Source organism: Sylvia atricapilla, chromosome 3 (assembly GCF_009819655.1).
Source record: "Sylvia atricapilla isolate bSylAtr1 chromosome 3, bSylAtr1.pri, whole genome shotgun sequence".
Classification (NCBI taxonomy): Eukaryota; Metazoa; Chordata; class Aves; order Passeriformes; family Sylviidae; genus Sylvia; species Sylvia atricapilla.
Window position 1 is genome coordinate 102203893 of NC_089142.1, and position 20262 is coordinate 102224154.

The following is a 20262-nucleotide window of genomic DNA, read 5'->3' on the forward strand; positions in this document are numbered from 1 at the left end:
GCTAACTGCTAATGGCTAATTGCTGTCACTGGTGAAGCAGGGCCCTATATGAATCAGTGGGCTGCTGGGCTAGCCCCTTTGCTGTAGGGATGTGTTTTGGAGAGGGTCTGGGAAAGGTGGTGATCCTGCATTTACTCTGCCTGAGGGATTATTCTGGGGGGAGACAGGGAGCTGTTGAATGTTTTGTTGGGATTTGTTTTTTGGTGGGTTTTTTTGTCTTATTTAATGTTGTGCTTCTGGTAAACCATTGCTATGAAGCCTTTACCCTCCCTATTTATTCTGGCCCTGCTCTTGATGCCCTGGGTGCTGGGGCCAGCTCCTGCTGGGCAGGGTCCTGGGGTGATGCTGGGGCCCTGCTGTGACGATGCTGCTCCAGGGGTGAGTGAGGGGAAGTGGGGACTTGCTTCCTTGTAGGAAACTCTCCTCTTGGGTGCAGTGTCCTGCCTGCTTATAAATCCTTCTCTCTTCTGCACGGCCCTGAGGGGTCAAAGCCTGGCTGGGCTTTGCTTGCTGTGTTTTGGGGCTGGTTTTGGTGTTGGCTTTGGTCCAACAGCACAAACTAGGCAGTGCTTCTGGATGTAGGGAGGGGAGAAGATTTATAATCACATGGAATAAGTGACATGACCTTGGGACATGGTCTAGGTGCAAGCAAAACCCCAATGCACCGGGCTGGGTTTGGTTCTCCCTTCTCACTGGGCTGGTGTTGGCATTTCTCTAAGCAGTGATATAAACACTGGGAATTGGTATTTGGCCTGCAACTGGACGATTTTCTCTTTTTTATATAGGCAAGGGGATCCTCTCAGGAATACTGGAAAGTTAAACCAGGTAAGAGTCAGTTCTCAGATGAGATAAGGCCCCTTTTCTTTTTTAAATTTTTTTATTATCAATATTTTTTCCCCCCAGAATTTGTGAGGCACTTCAATCAGTAGTGTGGAAAACCAGGAGTGACAGCCTGGCTCTGGAGAGGGATGTGGTTGATCAGTTGATCAGTCCTGAGTGCTGGGATAGGGAAAAATCAGTGCTGGTGTGGGAGATAACCTGTGCCACTGTCCTGTGGCTGCCAAATCCCTGCCACAGAGCAGGTCCTGCAGGCAGGAGCAAAGCACTGCAGCAATTAAACCAAGTGGCAAAAGTTCAACTCAAACTTTAGTTGTGCTTCTGTAGGGTAGATCTGTGGTGAACTTGTCCCTCTTCTGGCTTTAAGAGAGTGGTTTTGGAAAACACTGCTTTTCCCTGCCTAAGGAAAGCTGCTTTCCACTTTGGCTGTGGGGAGATGTTAATGTTGGGGCTCTAATGGCTTCTGGCTTGGCTGAGCCCTTTAAATCAGAGACTGAAAACACCTTCAGGAGAGCTTTGTCTCCCAGCTCTGCAGGTGTATAAACAACTGTGGTGGTTTTGCTTGGCTGTGAGGGGGTTTTTAAGGAAAAAAACCTTGGTTTGTTGCTTCCTGTCTTCCAGAGCCAGAATCTCCCTGGTTATTGGCCTATGTGCCTATAAGAAGCTGTCACAGGGTGCTGAAGGGCAAATATGGGGAGTTTTCTCCTCCAGCACTCCGTGCTGATTTCCCTGTAACCTTTTGGTGCAACTGGACAATCTGGGCAGGCTCCAGGAAGCACATCCTGATTTATATCCGGGGATTTATCGCTGAGGAGGCTTGCAACAAAAATGAGGACAAAATTCTGTTTGAAGGCGTCTCCTCCCTGGTGGAAAACAGTGTTGTTTACGCCTGCTGGGAGAAGGAGACGCATGTTTTTGCCACCTTTGCTCAGGCTGTCCACGTGGTGCTGCTGAAGAGGCACTTGCCAAACCGGAGAGACGCACGATTCAAAGGGAAGTACTACATCTTCCAAGACCAGCCAGGGGAATCTGCCTCCCAAGATGATGTGATTTCTGGAACTTCAAAGCTGCCAAAGAAAGATGGTATTTTTCAGTCTGGCTGGGTTGAAAACTTCAGAGGTGCACTGGGCTTTGCAAACACACGTGGCAGCACCAGTGAGCTGATGAAGGGAAGAGGGATCCCTCTGGACACCACGGCTGTGGGAAGCCCTACAGAGCTTATCCTATGTGAACGTGCAAGGACACAGGCTCTGGAAACAACAGCTCCTTGTGGGCTGAGCTCTGAGCTGCTGGGGGCTCAGGGAGCTCAAGGCATAGGAGCACCTGAGGGAATAATCCCCACTGCAGCACAGGATATCTGGGGGCAGAATCCCACCCTGGGTGAGGACAGTGCTGGGAGTCCTGGCCCTGTGCACAGTGTGCTTCTGGAAGCCCCTTTGCTTGGTGCCTTCCAGGGAGCAGAACCTTTTTGGCAGCCAGCAGATGTGAGCGTGGAGAGCAGCCAGCCTGTCCTGAACCCCACCCTGAGGCCAAAAGGTCTGGGTCACCTGCAGTTTACCATTAAACCAACGGGAACGAGGGGCCTGGGCTCGGCTGTGCCCTCTGAGCCACTGTCCCCTGGCACAGGACAGAGCCAGGAGGGCACAGGTGGCACCAGGGACAGCCAGCTCAGCACTGCCAGCCTGGAGAGGGACGGAAGCTGTGTCCCAGCTGATGGCCTTGCTCTGATGCCCAGCCTGAGGAGCCCCAATGTTGTGCTCACCAGGGGCCATTTGCAGCTGCTACCTGAGAGAAGCCAAAGCACTCTGGAGCTTTTGTCCGTGCCTAAACCTGAGCCAGGCACAACTGGCCTCCAACATACCAAACTCGTGGATATTTTGCCACTGGGAAGTTTTAGGGAAGCTGTCAGAAAGAGAACAATGCTGCATCCCTCTGCACCAGGGCTGACTGGACTTGCTTTGGCAACAGGGCTGGAGCATCCTCTCATACCTGTGCCTGCCCTGGGGACAGAAACCGTCCCTGTGCTGGTGACCTCCTCCCCAGCACCTGTCCCTGCAGACTTTGGCACTCTGGATTTTATCCCTGAAGAAACTCTTCCTCCACAAGTGGAGCCTGTGTCCGTGGTGGCCGCTCTGCCAGCTGCTCTGGATGGGGACCCTGTCAGTCTCAGGCAAAGGGGCATCTCCCCAGCTGGCTCCTCCAGCTCTCCAGGAGGACAGGAGATGGGCTCCCCTTCACCACCTTGCCATCCATCAGCAGCCTCTCACCCGGGCACAGACGAATCCTCCAGATGCAGGATGCAAAAGTTGCTGCTGGGACAGGCAGGTGGCCAGGGAGGCAAAACCACAGCCTCTGTGGGCTTGATGGCCAGGAGTCCCTCCCCAGTCTTTGTCACTGTCCCAGGGCCAGGTGTAGGGCTTACCCAGCCTGTCAGCAGTGGCTCTGGGGTGACACCAGCTCCCCTGTCTGACACCAGAGAGGAGCACGAGGTGCCTGTGCAGCACCAGGACAGTGCTGCCAGTGACAAACCAGCTCCTGTCTCCAACCTCAGGGGATTTAAAACGCAGGGAACCACAGCAGCGGTGCAGGTGGGTGCAGGACAGAGGATAACTGCCTCCTTCAGCACCACTCCTGCAGATCTGCCTGCAGCTCCGTGGGGAGAAACACTGCCAAGAGACCAAAAGCCTCGGGAGCCCTCTGGTGCACCCAGGAACACCCAGGTGCCAGAAGGAGAACAAGGGAAACATGCTGGTAGGTGTCCCAGCACTTTGTGTCTTGGCATAAGTCATCTTTAGAAGTCCAAAGAACTTGGTGGGGGCGAGGCTGTGCCTTTCACCTGCAGTGTCCACTTGGCAATCATAACCTGCTGTGCTGAGGTGACCCTGGCTGGACACCAGGTGCCCTCCAAAGCTGCTCCTCAGCAGGACAGGGGAGAGAAAATGTGATTAAAGGCTTGTGAGGTGAGATAAGGGCAGGGAGAGATCACTCACTGTCTAGTATCATGTGCAAAACAGACTTGACTTGGGGAAATCACTTTAATTTCTTACCAATCAAATCAGGCTAGGATAATGAAAAATCAACCCAAATCTTAAAAACAGCCTCCCCTCACCCCTCCCTTCTTCCCAGGCTCAACTTCACTCCTGGTTTCTCCACTTCCTCCCCTGCCTCTGGAGAGGCAGGGGAATGGAGCCTGGTCTTAGCTCCAGATGAAGTGTGGAGATGTGGCTCCAGGAGCTGAAACTACAGAAATCTTGTAGGAGAGGGTCTGAAATTCCACCTCTCCAGTGGCAGGTTGCAGTGCTCCTAAAAGCCTGATGTATACTGTAATAGAAAATGTAATATGTGGTATAATATGTGTATATGATAACCTTTGATTACATGTCTCTTTTGGGTGTTCCTGGTGTGTCAGAGCTGGGCCCTCCCTGGGTGACAGAGTACTTTCCCATCAGGAGCTGCCACCTCATCTTCCGGGATGGGTCTGGCGTGTTTTACCTCCCACTGCACGCTGACATCAAACCCAACATCTGGTGCAACTGGACCATCTGGGCAGGCCCCCAGAAGCACATTGTCATCTATGTCCAAGGGTTCCAGGGGAGCGATGGCTGTGGCAACAACCAGGACAAGATCATCTTCCAGGGGGTCTCGTCGAGCGTGGAAACCCAGGTGGTGTTTGCCTGCCACAACCGAGGCACTCTGATCTTTGCTGCACAAGCCACAGAGGTCCAGGTGCTGTTTCTGTCAGGGAGGGGCTCCAGAAGCCATGAATACAGGTATTTTAAAGGACTGTATTATGTATTCAGAGACCCTGAATCTGTGGGCTCCTCAAGTGATAGAGCAGCTCCCCAGGAGACCTCTAAAGAAGAGAGCTGGAGGACAGTGGTGACCAAAGGTTTATTGTCCACGCTGACAGCTCCTCCAGGCCCACCAGCTGTACCTGCTGGGGGCAGGATCCAGCCTGACATGGTAATCCCGGAAGAAGTGGCCCAACATCCTCCTGATGTCATGGAAGATGGTCAGTCTGGTGCTAACCTGAGTGAGCGTGGTCAGGATGATACCAGGCAGGAAAAGAACCTTAAGGAGAGTGGCAGCAAGGGCAGAGAAACTGAGGAGGATATGTTGGTGGAGGCAGCTCCAGCTGGGCAAGACACTGGGGGTAAAGCTGAGCCACCTGCCTTGGAGCTGAGCAAAGGGGACACAGAGCCAGGGACTGCTCTGGTCACCACAGTCCCATGTCACCCATCTTGCTCAGAGATGCCCAGCAGCAGTGCAGGTGTCTCTGACACATCGCCTGGCCTGGGTCAGGCCGGTGACAGCCCCTCAGAAGTGGAAGCTGCTGCACATCACACACAGACACCAGTGCTGGCAGAGCCACCACTAAACACCAGCACAAAACCACCTCTCCACCCCTCTCCTGGTGTGACTGCTGCTGATGTGGTGTCTCTGGGAGGAAGGAATGAAGACCTCTTTGGTAAGGTGATTTTTCAGTTATTACTGGCTGAACTGATGCCTGACCATGTGCAATATCCACCTGCAGTGGTGCAGCACTCTTTGAAGAGGTTTTGTTTGTAGACATGGTTGTTACCTTCAGCTGGGCCTTGTGGTACCAGCTCTTGTGTCCTGACTCTTGTGTCCAAGAATGGAGGGACTTGAGAAGATTTGAGAATAGGATTGTCAGTTGTAACATGGGCATCTGTGGGATTATGCTACTGGTAAAAGGGACAGGCTGATTTCTAATCCAAGTGTTTGGAGTTCTCCATGGAGGAGCCAACCTTTCAGCTGTGACTGGAAATGCTCATCTTGGTTTTAAACAGCCCTGTCTTGCACTGGTTCCTCTGTAGCCTGTCACAGTGCTCCCAGGCACGATGACTGAGTTTGAGCTCCAGAAGCCAGAGAACAGTTTAAAAAAATCCTTTGTTTCTTAAAAAAGTTTAGGAGTTGATGGTAGATCACTTACATGGGCAATATTTAGCTACTGATATGTTTTAATTTCTACCTGAAAGCAGAAGATGTTTTCAATTGGTGTTTTCTCACCTCCAAACTGTTGTTGCCCCTCCATTGTAGATTTTATTCAGATTTTTTGCATTTGCTGGAATGTAATGCCCAAGCTGCTTTGGTCCACTGGGATCCAAGGTGGCTTCACAGGGATAACAGTTTATCTGCTTACAGAAATTGAAATTCGGTTTATCAGGGTGATTTCTTTCTAAAGATCACTTTCCACTGTAGAGGAGAAGCGATTGATATTTAATTTCAGAGGCTGATATTGAATTTCAGCATGAAGAGCAGAGGAAGCATCTGGCACATGGCACTCTTTTTGCAAAGTGACACAGACCTGACAGACTTTTCCCTCCCCCACTACTGGCACATCAGTGATAGCAGCCTGATGCTTTCCCTTGCTTTGGCAGGTCTGATGTCATCTGTGGAGAATGACACAGGGCTGCAGTCCCCGCACCATCCTGGAGGTGAGCCATGCAGAGTTCAGCTTCTCTTAAAACCCTGTCCTGAGCTCAGGGAGCTGCCTGAGGCTGTGCTGGACATCACCTGCTCCTTTAGAAAGCAGTGGCAGTTGTTTCTGAGTAGTAACCACTCTGAAGATGTTATTTTTAAGATGTCACTGCAATCCCACAGTTGTACTTTGGCCACTTCGTACCTCCCCTGGAGAAACCTGAGTTCAGGATTGTTCTGAAAGAACAAATTAATAATAGTAAATAAATGCTGGCTTGTTCGAGTCTGAGCATTGCTTGTTGGCTATTTAAATAAGGTTTTTCTAACATGAGTGGGGATGAATGAACCTCAATTCCTCCAGCTGATGTCCTGTGACTACCAGGATCAGAAATGTGATGAAATCCTGTTCTCAGACTAGGGAGAGAAGGAAACCCCTCTTATGGGAGAGCAACTAAATAATATAAATGCAAGGCTTGCATGACCCAGCAAGCCACAGAAACAGCTTGCACAAAGAAGTCAATACAGAAGGAGCCTGAGCTCTGAACAGGGGAAATATTGATGAACAAATAGGTTTTAAACAGCCAACTGGCAAATCTGTGCCAGTGTGGATTCCAAGAGAAATTGGCTTTTAGACTCCATCAATAATTACGACAACCCCTTTGGGAAACAGAAGAGCTAAAGACACGTGAATGTGATTGGATATGTTTTGGCTATGTTGCTTTGTGTCAGTTTTTCACTGAAAGATCAAGTCTAGTACTCATCAACAAGCATTAACTAAGGTTTGTGTTCACCTGTAACTCAACAGCTTGTCCTACCCGATGCACAGCCCCTGGAAATACCCATGTGGCACTGACTTGCACAAGCACGGTGCTGTTCTAGTGTTGATGTTGAAGGACTAACTCATTTAGGGAACCTGCTTGTATTATGTGCATTTGAACATGTCAGGATGTTGTGTCTTCTGGTAGATGTGCTGTTTGAAGTCACTGTTGAAATCAAACCCAAGGACTGGATTCCTCACGGTAGAAGTGGGTTCCAAAAGGGTCTCCTTGAATCTCTGAAGAATCACGTAAGTGTGGGCATGGGGAGGTGGAGAAAAACAGATGGGATGTCCCAAACCTTCATGGAGAAGAGACCACACTGTGCTATTGTCTTTGGGGGAGATGATGTGGAGCTAAGCAGGTGGGAACAGCTGGTGTTCTTCTAAAGAAAGGGCTCAGAGCAGTGGGCTGTGGGACATCTGCATCCCGAGTGGTTTGTGAAGGGGGAGGGCAAGATGAGGTGCTACAGTGAGAAAAGAAGTTGTTTGCTGTCATGCTCCTGCTTGCTGAACAGCCAAACCAGCGCTGGTCACTCTGTTCCTTTGCAGATCCAGAAGAACCTGAAGCTTTCTGCCAGTAGAGTCAGTGAAATAAAGTTAAGGGATGTCAAAAGGTAGGGTTAATGCTGTGCTGTTGGCTTGACAGGTGACTGCTATAACCAGTGACTTCTTGGATTAGCACTGTCTTGGCTTCTCACTCTCCTTCCCCAGGGAGAGACGTGTTTGTTCCTCTTCCTTGATCTGTAACTTGTCCTACAAGTAGGAGAAAAAAAAACTGTTTCCTAGAGGAAAGATGGTGAAAATTGATGTTTAGTATTATCTGGGGCCTATACGGGGCTAAGACGAGTTTAAACTTTGGAGGAAAAGGAGGATAATCTCATCTGCTGGAGAAAGCTGGGAGCTGTCAGCAGAGGCTGATCTGGGACTGCAGACTGCTACTACAATTCACTCCGCACAAAATATCAGATCCTTTCAGCCTAGCTCCAGATGAGGAGCCATTCCTGGGCTTTCCCTTTCCCTGTGGCCCAAGTGCAAAGCTGCCTGTTGGCACAGATAACCTTCGCAGGAGCCAAACCCCATGCCAAGGGCAGCAGGTGTCAGAGGGCTGTCAGAGCTGGGCCTGCAGTGATGTTTTCCTCCTGCCTCACCCTGGGCTCTCCCCTGCCCGCAGGACGAGTGATGCCAACCTGCTGCTGACCTTCTGGCTGCACCTGGAGCCCGAGGGCAGGAACGTGTCTGTGCTCCTGCACTCCCAGCTGAAGGAGCTGCTCAGCCCCTCGGTGGAGCAGCTGCAGCTTGTTTCACTGCTCGTCGAAGGTGGGTGCTTCACCCTTTTTATTTCATTTTTTTTTTCTGGTATAAACCCTTTTATGCCAGGCCTGGGCTGACTCAGGGCATGGACTCCCCTTTACAGATGTGAACGAGTGCCAGGCCGGGGTTGGCCTCTGCGGGGAGGAGGCGGAGTGCTTCAACGGCGTGGGCACCTACCTGTGCCGCTGCAGGAAGGGCTACGAGGACCATTCCCCCACCAAGGCCGGCACCCTCTGCGTCCGCACTCCCCGGGCAGGTAGAGGATGGAGCCGCAGCCCTGCTCCCTCTCGCGGTCTGCTCTTTTCCCGGTGCCAGGGTAGGAGAGTGCTTCGTGTGGCTCAAGGTGTTCTGTCCTAGCCTGGGGGTGTGTGATGTTACCGCAGTGCTGGCTTTGGGTGTCCCTGCCCGGTGTGGCAAGGATCTCTAATGTCTTTGAGGCAGTTCCCAGCTGGGAATCAACCTCTCCGTGTGTCTTAGCCTCCCTTCCCCCTTTGCTTTCTCTGCACTGGGGTTACAGCTTGGCACATGTGAGCACTTAAGCCCAAAGCAAAGTGTGGTCAGGAGGGATTTATGAGCTACCTCTGCTGTAACTGGTGTGTTCAGCAAACCTGGTGGCTCCTGGGAGGTGCCCTGTGTTCTCCTGGCACTCTGTGTCTATCTTGGTGAGGAGGACAGTGATGCTCCTGGGGTTTACCCCGGCTGAGCAGGTGCCATGTGGTGCTCTGCTATAATCAGAGGTGGCTAATCCAATCTTGCAGAGTAATGGGGCCTCACAGGCTGGAAAACAGCAATATTCTGCAACATGTGCTCCAAACACTGTGGCTGCTTTACCCAAACTACTTCAACATCCCTGCAGTGGCTTAAACCTTAATGTGAACGCATGGCCAAATGTAATTTCTCACTCATCCTACCAACTCCAAGTTAATTAACAACTTGGTCAGTCTAAGCCTGTACAGACCAGCTAGTTATTGTTCTATTCTGTTACAGATAATTCTATAAATCCATCTTTATCTGTTGGGCCACAGGGAGGGTCCCTCCAGGCCTGGATGGGAATGGCAGCAGATTTTTTAGTCTCTGTGTAACTGCACATGGGTTTGGCAGTGGCTTTGCTCTGTCGGGGTTCTGGGGTAGCACCATCCCAGTGCTGCTCCTGGCTCTTGGTCTAAGTATTTCCCTGGGATGGAGGTTTGGGAGACATGCTCTGGCACGAAGGCAGGTGTGGAGGTTTCTGGAGGGTGGAAGGGGCTGTGGCTTTTTTTATCTTCTTTTCTTCTGTTAGAGCTAGGATTAAATGCTCAGGAGATGCAGTTTGTGTTCGGGCTCAGACGTTTATTAATTCTTATCCATGTTACAGTCTCACAAATCGTGAGTTCTAGCTAACAAAGTAGAAAATGCCTCTGTCTGTATCTCTTTCCAAAGTCTTTTAAGCATAAACTGTCCAATTATGAAATGACACCTAAATTATTTTTACTTTTAACCCAAGAACCAACCACCCCTGGCCCACAATGTGGATTTTTCTACCCAATTACAAAACACCACCCAGAGCCATGGAGAAGAAGGTGAAAAAGAAGGACTCAGCCTCTGCCCTAAAACCTCCACCTTGCTTTATATCTATTACTATATTCTAAACCCTTCAGCTCTGAGTTTCCCACCCTGTGATATCCCACACTTCTATCCAAACTCCACACCCACAATCCCAGTGCTGTCACTCAATTTTGGAGCCTTTTCCACGGGCTCAGGTCAATGCAGTGTTTGCCTGGGGGTCAGTGCCTGTGAGCACAGAAAGGCTGGAATTCTCAGGGCCCAGGGCTCCAACAAGGGCTGACACTGGACATCCTGGAGAGTCTGTGTGGTCCCTGGGGCCAAAGCACCGGGATGAGGCCGTGGCCTTTCTCTTGCAGGGCTCAGCACCTTCCTGCGCCACGCCGACATGCTGGTGGGGGCAGCCCTGGTGGCCGCCCTGGTGATGCTGGTGGCCTTCGGTGTCCTCTGTGTCACTGTCGTGTGCGGACGGGCCCCCAGCAGGGCGAGCCCAAGGCCCGAGGAGGAGCCGGCCGTGTCACCATCGGCGGTGAGGGCTGCGGAGGAGCCGGCCATGGAGCTGCACCGCCTGGGGGAATGCCTGCAGCTCGACCCCTTCCAGCTGAAGCTGAGGGCCAGGTCCCCTGAGTGGCTCTGGAGTGTCCGTGCCCACCCTGGCCAGGCAGGGCAGGTCTGCCCGGAGCAGCTTCCCCAGCCCTGAGGAGATTCCAGGCTCTGGAGTGTCCATGCCCACCATGGCCAAGTCTTCCCGGAGCAGCCTCCCCAGCTCTCAGGGGATGCCAGGCCTCAGTGACCTTTGTTCCCACATTTCCCAGGGTTTCTGGCTGTGCCAACCCTTCTACCGTGTTTTATGGACTGTGAATATCCCGCCACACTGTTCCTCGTGTTGTAATTTAATTTTTTAATGCTTGCTCAGCTTGGGCTGAGCAAACATACAACATGTTTGCTCCGTGCTGCTGTACGTCTGCTGATTTACCCTGCTGAAGATCTGCAGAGGAAAATTAAAAAACTTTTTTTTGTTTTAAGGAAGAAGGATATATGATGTTTCGGTGCTTAGTATGAAATTAAAAACTATTCTGCATCCTGCTCACTGTTGCCTGCTTTCTCCTGCCCCCAAGGCAGAGCTCTAAGGAAAGCCCTGGCACGACCTGAGGGATCTGTGGGGTATTTCATCCAGCCTGGATGAGAAACCTCTCCAAAACCCAACTTGGTGAGAAACCTGGTCAGGTTATTGCAGGTGGCGTCCCACTCACTGAATGGATGGGAACAGCATTTTTGGTGCTTGCACGGCTGCTGGCTGCAAAAAGCCCCCCCACCACCCCGGATGTAAAGCACAGCTGCCTTCCCAGCTTCTCCTGGAGCCTGGTAAGTTGAGCGTTTGTCTTTTCGAGGAGGGTTTCCGCCGGAGTTCACGGTGCGGTGGCAGGTGCCCCACTGGAGGGAGCTGTCTGCCACCAAAACCCCGGGAAGGGCGCTGGCCGCAGGGATGCTGCCCGAGGAGGGGCTGCGGCTCCCCGGCTCCCGCAGCTCCCGTCAGTGGCTCCGGGCTGGCCTCTGGCGCTTGTCGAGCACCTTTGGGCAAGATATGATGCGGAGGCGAGGGCTGAAGGACGATTTACCCAGTTCAGGGTTTGCTCTGCAGGGTCAGCTCAGAAGGGGCTGGAAATGGCCCTGCTGTGTTTCGCTGCAGGTGAGGAGACTGGAGAAGAAGCCGAAAGGGCACCTGGGGGGTCTTTCCTTAGGATAACGCTCTTCCATCCTCGCCCCCCTACACGCACAGAAAGAGAAAGGGGCATTCCTTTATCTCAGCTGTCGAACTGGTGAATAAGCAACATTTGCGGTGTGGAGGGGGATTTGCCAAGGGAGGAACTGGTGAGATTCAGCACAGGTTGGGGGTCAAAAGGGGATCTGAGGGGGTCTTTCTTCCCTAGGATATCTCTTTTCCATCCTCCTCCTCCACATGCACAAAAAGAGAAAGGGGCAGTTCCATTATCTCGGCTGTTGAACTTTGAAGAAGCAGCGTTTGCAGCGCAGAGGGGATTTGCCGAGGAGAGACTGGCGAGATTCAGCAGGGATTGGGGCTCTATAAATGCCGGGGTTGTTGAGAGCACGTTGTGTGCGCTGAGGTGATAAAGGAACAAACATCCTCCGTGCTTGGCTGGCAGCTGCCGTGCCCCGCTGGCAAGGGGTGGCTGTGCTGCCCTCCCATAACAGGCTCATCCAAATCTGGGGGAGCTGATGGGGCTCACCTGCCTGCAGAGACAGGTGAGGCAGACAGCAGCTCACTTCAGCTCTGTTTAGTGCCATCCACTTTTGGGTACGGAAACAGAGAAAAAAATTGATCTCTCGAAGACATCCTGATCATTGCTTCCTTTTTGACACACGTGGAGCAATCACCTCTTACCGACCATTTTCTATGCATGGCTTTCAAAGCATTTTGCAAATAGCAGAGAATTAAATGCAAACATCTCCCTAGGAGGCAGATAAGTGGGTGTAATTTTCCATTGTAAAGAGAAGGAAACCATTAATGTGTTTGCACGGAGTGTGCTTGTTTCCTTGCTGAGATCAAAGAAAAGCAGCAGGGGCTAAAATAATACTGTCATTATCCTGGCCTTGGATTTGGTCAGTCACCATCTCTCCTTTTCCCTTCTTGGATCCACAAAGGGGGCTTGGGGGCTTTTCCGGTTGCCAAATCTCCCTGCCAGTTAGGTAAGGTTTGGATCCCAAAGCCAAGCAACTGATAAGCAGATAGATGTTTCTGCTTTCCACCTTTTGCAGGAGCAAACTGAGCCTCACATTTTGCTTCTCTGTTGGAAGCCAGCTCCTTTAATACAACTGTAGTCTGCTTTGTAACCCACACATCATTTATGGTTGATCCTCCCCTTGGATCACCTTTCCCTGCGGCTTTTCATCCAGACAGGATGTCCTGCTGCTGCTCCTGCACAGGGGACAGGAAAGCCTGGAGTGATGGTGCATGCAGGAGATGGAGAGGCCGTGCTGCTCCTCCTTATCCTTAAATGTGAAGTGACAGTACTTGCCCCTCATGGCTGTGCCTGGGAGATATGTCAGGCTTTTACTGGAAGCACCCAAGGTATGTGTGTGATCTGTGTGTGGAACAGCAGGACAGAGCCAGAGCCCAATCCCACTGTGAGCAGTAGTTAGCAGGGCTTTCCCCTGTTATAAAAATTCACCATTTCAGTCCCAAAGTGTTGCTTTTTTATTTTCCACTATGTCTAAAGAAACTGTTTTGCCTTGTGAGCTCCAGGCTGGCTTTAGCAACAGCCCATCCCTGCTTTCCTGCTCTCCCAGTTGAATTGAGAGGGGCTGGTGTCCCAGAATCCCAGGTCAGGTTGGAAGGGATCACAGTGGGGTCATCTAGTCAAAATTCCCTGCTCAGGCAGGGTCATGGCAGAGCATGTGGCACAGGATGGTGTCCAGGTGATTCTTGAATGTTCCCACTGAGGGAGGCTCCACACCTCGTCTGGGCAGTCCCAGTGCTGGGGCACTGCACAGTGAGGAGCCTCTTCCTTGTGTCCATGTGGAGCTTCCCGAGCCTGGGGTTGTTCCTCCCCAGGTGCAGGAGCCTGAATTTGTCCTTGCTGAACTTCAGGAGGTTCTTCCCTGCCCATCTCAGCCTGTCCAGGTCCCTCTGAAGGGCTCACAGCACCTTGGGGTGTCAGCCAGTGCTCCCAGCTTCATGTTACCAGTGAACTTGCTGAGCAGGCACTCTGTCCCAAAATTCCTTCCTGCTGCTGCAGGTCAGGCTATTGGCATCTGCTCTTCTCATCTGCTGTGGGATGAACTAATAGACAATAAAACAAGACAAATATGCTGGATCTGTAAATCTGAATTTGGTCAAGCCAGAGACTGACTGAAAGCTCTGCTGTTTCTGACAACCCCAAATGAATTTGTCACCTCGCTGTGCAGCGCTCTGCCTGCTCACAGCCCTTGGCCATATGAAATGACACACTCTGATGATTTATAGGCCACCACGAATGATTTTTTCTTTTCAGTAGGAACTGTTCTCTCGTGCATTATTGCTATGTGACTGAGGTGTGTGCAGAGATTTCAGAGGGTCCAGGATTTGCTTGGAGATTGGGACATGCCCTATGAACTGCAGCTGAAGAACAGTATTGGTACATTAGCTGATTTTTTTTTTTTTTTTAATTTTTATTACTAAGCCTGGTTGAACACATTCTCCCCCAACTCCTTCAAATTCATCTGATTGTTTTTTTCCCTGGATTTTGAAGCAGGCAGGGCAAACCTCATCTGGCCACAGAGTACTTGGACATGAACCATCAAGCTAGGGCAGAAAGTATGAAGGCAGTTCCTTGTGGGAGACAACTTGTTCTTTTTACCCCCACTTCATCAAAAAAACCAAGAAAAATGGGAGACATATCATCCAACCTGTGGTGTCTGTGGCAGGTGCCTTACCCTGAGTAGTGAAGGCAACAAAGAGTGTGGGGAGAATTGCTGTGAAGGGAAATCTGGACATGTTTCCTGCAATAAGAACTGAGCTGGGAAAGGGATGTGGGTGCTCACAGCCCACTGGGACACTGCTCCTGTGTTTTTCCTGCCCGTAACTCTGCCAGTGGGTAGAAGCTGGGGTATTGCTGAGGTCCCTGTCATGCTGAGGGAGGCCTCCAGAGGCTCAGATGTCCTTGTGTGAAATGATGGATTTAGGAGGATGCCCCAATTGAGTGCTGGCACAGGCTACTGGAGTGAAAATGTGCCTTCATGCATTTGAATGGCATTAATGTGTAATATAACCACAAACCAGGGACAATCACCTCTGGAGAAAGTGGGTTTTGCCACATCAGCTCAGCTGCAGAAAATTTCAGCAGTATTTAGTTGACTGGCTCAGTGATACTCCCTCAAGTGAGTGACTGTGATTAAGTGGAGATAAATCTGCAACAGTCTCAAATTAATGAGGCAGAGCAGAGAAATGAGGCCCAGGGATGGCATTTTTCTTCTAGCCTGGTCTAAAAGCCTGTTCTCCATCCCAGAGGATATCAGCTGAGGGTTTGATTTCTCTGCTGGAGCTGCTGCCACACACACAGTGGTCACCTGCAGGTGTCTGTACATGTAAGCAGGGGCTCTGCAGAGATGCAGGCTTTTGAGGGGTGAGTACTCTCTAAATAGTCATATTTCCTGGAAGGAGGCAGCACAGACTGTGAATTGGGTCTGTTCCCAGAGCATCTTAACTCACAAGTGATTAGCTGTTAATTATTATGCAATAAATTACTTGATCAGTGAGTATTCTTCGCAGCACCTATTGTACCACGTGGCATCAGCTAAACTGTGTGAAATACAAGTAATTACTGTCACAAAAATGTAATTGTAGCTCTCCCCCACCCTCAAATTCTTGTGTGTTCATCAGCCACGGCATGGGCACTTGGACCAGGGCATGTGCATCACCAGACACTTTTTTCCCCACTTCCAAGCCTCCTTTCAGTTTTCCAATGAATGTCATGATTCAATATACGGGAGGCAAAAACAATCTGTCCTCAGTTGTGCATTAACTGTGTCTCAGTCTCAGTGCCAGGCTTAAAAGCACCCTGAAGGTAATGTTAAGCTCTCATACTTAACCTTAAAAGAGAATATTTTTAAAAAATCCTACTGCCCACACTGATTCCATCCCAGTTTTGTTTATAAATGTTTTTGCTTTATAAGGCTCCAACAGTTAAAACCCCAAGGAAGGGCGCATTCTCCTGCTGGAGTACTCCAGTCCAAAATGTTTTTGCAGTGACCTAACTTTGTTTGTGGCCCTGAAGAGGGAGAGAGGTGGAGCCACTTAACTGAGATCATCAAAATATTTGTGCTGGTATGTGCATTTTAGATCTGCCCTTGAAATTATTCAACGTAGCTGTGCCTTAGTTTGTTTTGGACATTTGAACTTTAATTTTTTTCCCTTAGTTCTTGTTGGGTGTGACTTGTACCAGTTGGCTGTGGGGGTCTGTAATTGTGCATTTGGGTATTTTCAGATGCTTTTTGGGAAATGCAGGGGTCTGGCTTTGTTCAGAGGTGGAAGGAGAAATAGAGATGGAGGAAAATATCTGCACGTGACTGAATAAGTGCAACAGTTTGAACTTAATCAGCCAAAATGGCTCTCTTAAGGGTGGGTTGCACATGTGAAAGATATTTTGCAGTAAAGATGTGTTAGATTATGCCAACAAATGTGGGCTAGCAGGAAGATGTCGAGGATAATAAGCACTAGATATTACAGTGGGGATTTCTCACATTGCTAGCAAGGGGAAAAGCTGCCCTGCCCCTCTGCTGGCTGAAAACACCATAGTGGATATTTCCAGTATTTTTTTCCCCTAAAAGGATCCAGGCAACAGCATCCATGTGCATGCTGCTGTCAGCAAAGCCAGTGCCTCCATTTTTCTTAGTTTGCAGCTCCCACTGCTGCAGCAGCAGACAAACCAAACTGTGAACACAGCCCCCAAAAACCACTATTAATGTGTCCAACCCATCAAAGCCACGCAGAAGGGAGAGCAGGGACGAGCTTCAGAGTGCTAATGATGTGCAGTAAATGGGCGGTAAATAACAGCGCTGTCACTGCAGGGCTGCTGGAGCACTGAGCCAGCAGCTTCTGCCTGTTCTGCATACAAACAGCCCCGGGATTTCTGCAGGGCTGAGTCTGGAGAGCCGCCTGATTCCCAGAAAAGTGTGGGGCGATCTGTGTTCTGGATGTCCTTACAGCACTGCACAGCTTCTCTGAACATCCTGACCCACCCATAAGTTGAAGAAGAGTAAGAAATGATTATTTTGCTTTTACGAGCCCAAGGTTTGTTCAGCAGGGGAATGGGCAAAGCCTGAAAGAGGTGGGGCTCAGTCCTTTTTCCCAGGTAACCAGTGCTAGGATGAGAGCAAACAGCCTCAAGTGATGCCAGAGGAGGTTCAGATTGGATATTGGGGCCAATCCCTTCCCTGAAAAAGTGGCCAGGCAGTGGGACAGGCTGCCCAGGGCAGTGCTGGTGTCATTGTCCCTGGGAGGGTACAAAACCTGCCTTGGGACAGGGGTTAGTGGTGGGGTGGCAGTGCTGGGTTATCAGCTGGACTCTATGACCTCAGAGGCCTTTTCCAGTCTTTTCCAGGGATTCTGTCACTCTCTAGTTGAAAGCTGCACTGAGAAATGCAAACACAGGCCAGTGTGTCCCACCCTGCTCACATCTGTTGGGTTGCTTTGTTACAGGTGATGTTTAGAAACAAATTACTCTTTCAGTGCACTCTAAATAAACCCTCAGAGGATTTTTATTTTTATTATCCAATATTTGTTATCACTGCAATATTTCATGCTTCTGAAAAAAAAAAAAAAAAAAAAAAAAAGTCATATTCAAGAACAAAGCAACCCACAGCTTTTCTTCATTTCAGTCTTTTATGTCCAAAGGGCTGTCCTTAACTCAATAACTGAGCTTTTATTGTGTCACATTTCACTGTCCCTGACTGCAGCCAGCCTGGCTAATCCTTTTGCTGCTGCCTTATCAGTATGTCCTTAAAAAAAGACATTGTCCTTTTATTGTCACCTTGACACCCACTCCTGAGTGCCTGGCGGGGTTTGAGAATTTAATTTTTTTTTTAATGCAGTTTTACTTCGGAAAAAGGAGCAGTTTCAAAATATTTCCCCACCCCATGTTTTTATACATGCTTTGCTAACCATGACAAATAATTTGGAAATTAGAAAAAATAAGAAAGAAAGAAAAAAGGAATGAGATTTAGGTTCCTCCAGGATTTTTCAAAATGAAGATGTTCAAAGACTTGCTGTTCACCTACACCTAGCTGCTTTATAAAAGGAAGATCTTTTGCGTTTCTGGTTGTGGTAAGAATTTCCTTCAAATTGAGGTGTTTTAAAAGCAAACAACAAAAATTAAATACAGAGCCCTTTAGCTATATATTTTAATTGTTGACTATCACATTTATATAGTGTAGAAGGTACTCAAGCATCTTGCTCTTGCAACCTTTAATCTTGTGACAAATTTTGTATTTCCTGTGCAAAAGGCCAAACAAAGAGAGGAGAGATGCTAAAATCCATGCTAAAATCCTTTCTGGAACTGAAATAGGAGCTCAAACACATGGACTGGTAAGAATTAATCCCTTTGGACTAACACAGGCAGGGTTGAGAGGTTCTGTTCAAAGCCCCAGCAGTACAAGTGATATCAGAATATCTCTGATGTTTTTCCCACCTTCATGAATTCAGCTGATTTTCAATACATTTTAAAATTAAATTATTATTAAATGATTTTTAAGCACATTGAGAGTGTGGTAAAACTAAAGAGTGCTCAGGCATTTTTTCTTTATTTTTTAAATTTGGGAACAGCGTGGGGCTTATACAGAAGGGTCCTTTCAATCCCTTAAAGAACAACAGTGCCTTATTTCACAGGCTGTAGGAACTCCTGCCCTAATACTGGATGCTCAAGGCAGCTCTCAAGGAAATCATTAATAATTCCCAAATTCACCAGGGAAGCCACAGGCCTTGGCACGGCTGTTCTTGCAGCTACCTGGCAGATTTGTTCATTTCTCTCTACAGTTTCTCTGCTGTGCTCATGTCTCTTGGCCAGTAAATGCTTCCCAGGGGCTGTATTACTTTCAAACCCTGGACCATCCCAAAAAGAAAAAGTGCTCTTTTTTTTTTTTTTTTTTTTTTTTTTTTTTTTTTTTTTTTTTTTTTTTTTTTTTTTTTTTCCTTCATAAGAAACTGCAAAAGTTGCATCTATTTAATGAATGCAGAACTGTGTGCTCTAGGCTGCTGCTTGGCTGGGGGAATAACATTTCTGCTGAATCCCCGAAGATCTCCAGCTAGTAAATTTTCACATTTATTTTCTTTTAATAAATTCTCTCCTTCGTGTACCCAGGGGCAACTTTGGTGGCACCAATCATCAACAGACACATTTTCTCTCAGCGTTACACTTCTTGAACCTATTTATTCCATTATAGTTAAAATTCTTCTTGCTCTTATCAGCTGACCCTTACCTCCAGCTTTGCCTGCCTCCTATAGCAAACCTCTATTATCCTTGCTTTATTTGAAGCACTGATCAAAGTTCTTTTTAATTGTTGCTATCTGACCTTTGTCCTGGAGAAACAAAATTTGGTTTTCCAAAGAAATGATCTCTGCAGCCTTTCCCAGCTATCAGCCATCTCATCAGCCTATGCAGTGATGCCAATTCTACCTGCTCCATCAACTATTTTAAAGATCCACACGAAGTCAAGTCCAGTTTTTAAGAGACAAAGGCAAGAGTGAAATGCATCATCTCATTCCTCTGGGTGCAATTCTTTCAGCAATTGTGAAGAGTGAGCTGTTGATATGGAAAGGTTAATGCTGTACCTTCTTTTTTATCAGTTGTCTGTTTTCTACCAAATCTATGTCTTATCTTGTGTCTGCTTTATCAGATCTGCTTAAGTAAGGTACACACTTGAAACCTCCTCTAAATTTAATTTCTCCTTCTTGAAAGTCTTGAAACTATTAAAAAAAGAGAAATCCTTTTATAAAGTCTATTTTAGACAAGGGACACAGTCCAAGCTCAGGTATTACCCTTTTGCCAGCTATGCCCTTGATCACAAAATATTCCTCTCATCTTCAAATTGATCAGTAACCTAAAATGGAGCATTTTAAGATAATGTACCCGTTTCTTATTTCTTTTATTCAGTTAAAGAAAAGACATTGGTACAAGTTTCCCTTAAAATTGGCTGATGGCCTTTCCTGACAGTAAACTGCATGAAATAAAAGAAACTGATTTCTGTTCCTAGGCTTTAGCCACTCAGAAGATCTTGATTGTGGAGGGAGAGCTGCTGGTAGCAATCTAGAGCATCAGAAAATACTTTTTGGGGTGTTCTTGGCACAAAGTGCAGCGTGGCAGAAAAGCCACTGGTGTACAGCTTGTGTTCAGAACTGTCTGGATGCTGCTCGGTGAACTCCCACGTGTTCCCAGTGGGTTTGGGTTCCTTCCTTTCATTTTAATTTCCATCTATTCCCCAGAGAAGAGGAAAACCACCAAACTTCCTCGCTGCCCAAATATTTGTTCTGCTGAATCTTAAATTCTCATGTTCTAATTCTGGTGGTTTTTTTTTTGTTTTTGTTGTTGTTTTTTTGTTTTTTTTTTTTTTTTTTCTGTTTGCTTGATGTGTCACCAGTTCTTGAGAAATTTGGAAACTGAAGGGGAGCTTAATTGTGAAATTAAAACTGATAATTATGAAATTAAAAACAGACTAGCAGATCTGTTAGGAAGCCTGAGCAGAGTGTAGGTGGAGATCTTCTATTTATCAAATATGTTGCTGAAGATTTGCCTCACAGGCTGGTTCCTACCTTTAGAATT

The 20262-nt window shown here is 48.5% G+C and overlaps 2 protein-coding genes across 2 annotated transcripts in view; both read left to right on the top strand.

Moving 5' to 3' along the window:
* Nucleotides 1-20262, top strand: part of MCM8 (minichromosome maintenance 8 homologous recombination repair factor) — a 341212-nt gene that overhangs the window by 128131 nt on the left and 192819 nt on the right. The gene's annotated exons all lie outside the window — the stretch shown is intronic.
* Nucleotides 343-10649, top strand: LOC136358575 (uncharacterized). The gene is made up of 11 exons (XM_066314451.1): nucleotides 343-378; nucleotides 786-825; nucleotides 1459-2373; nucleotides 2896-3588; nucleotides 4247-5305; nucleotides 6240-6296; nucleotides 7245-7345; nucleotides 7646-7710; nucleotides 8268-8413; nucleotides 8511-8663; nucleotides 10309-10649. Exons 1-11 carry the CDS (start codon nucleotides 343-345, stop codon nucleotides 10647-10649), a joined length of 3606 nt encoding a protein of 1201 aa, XP_066170548.1.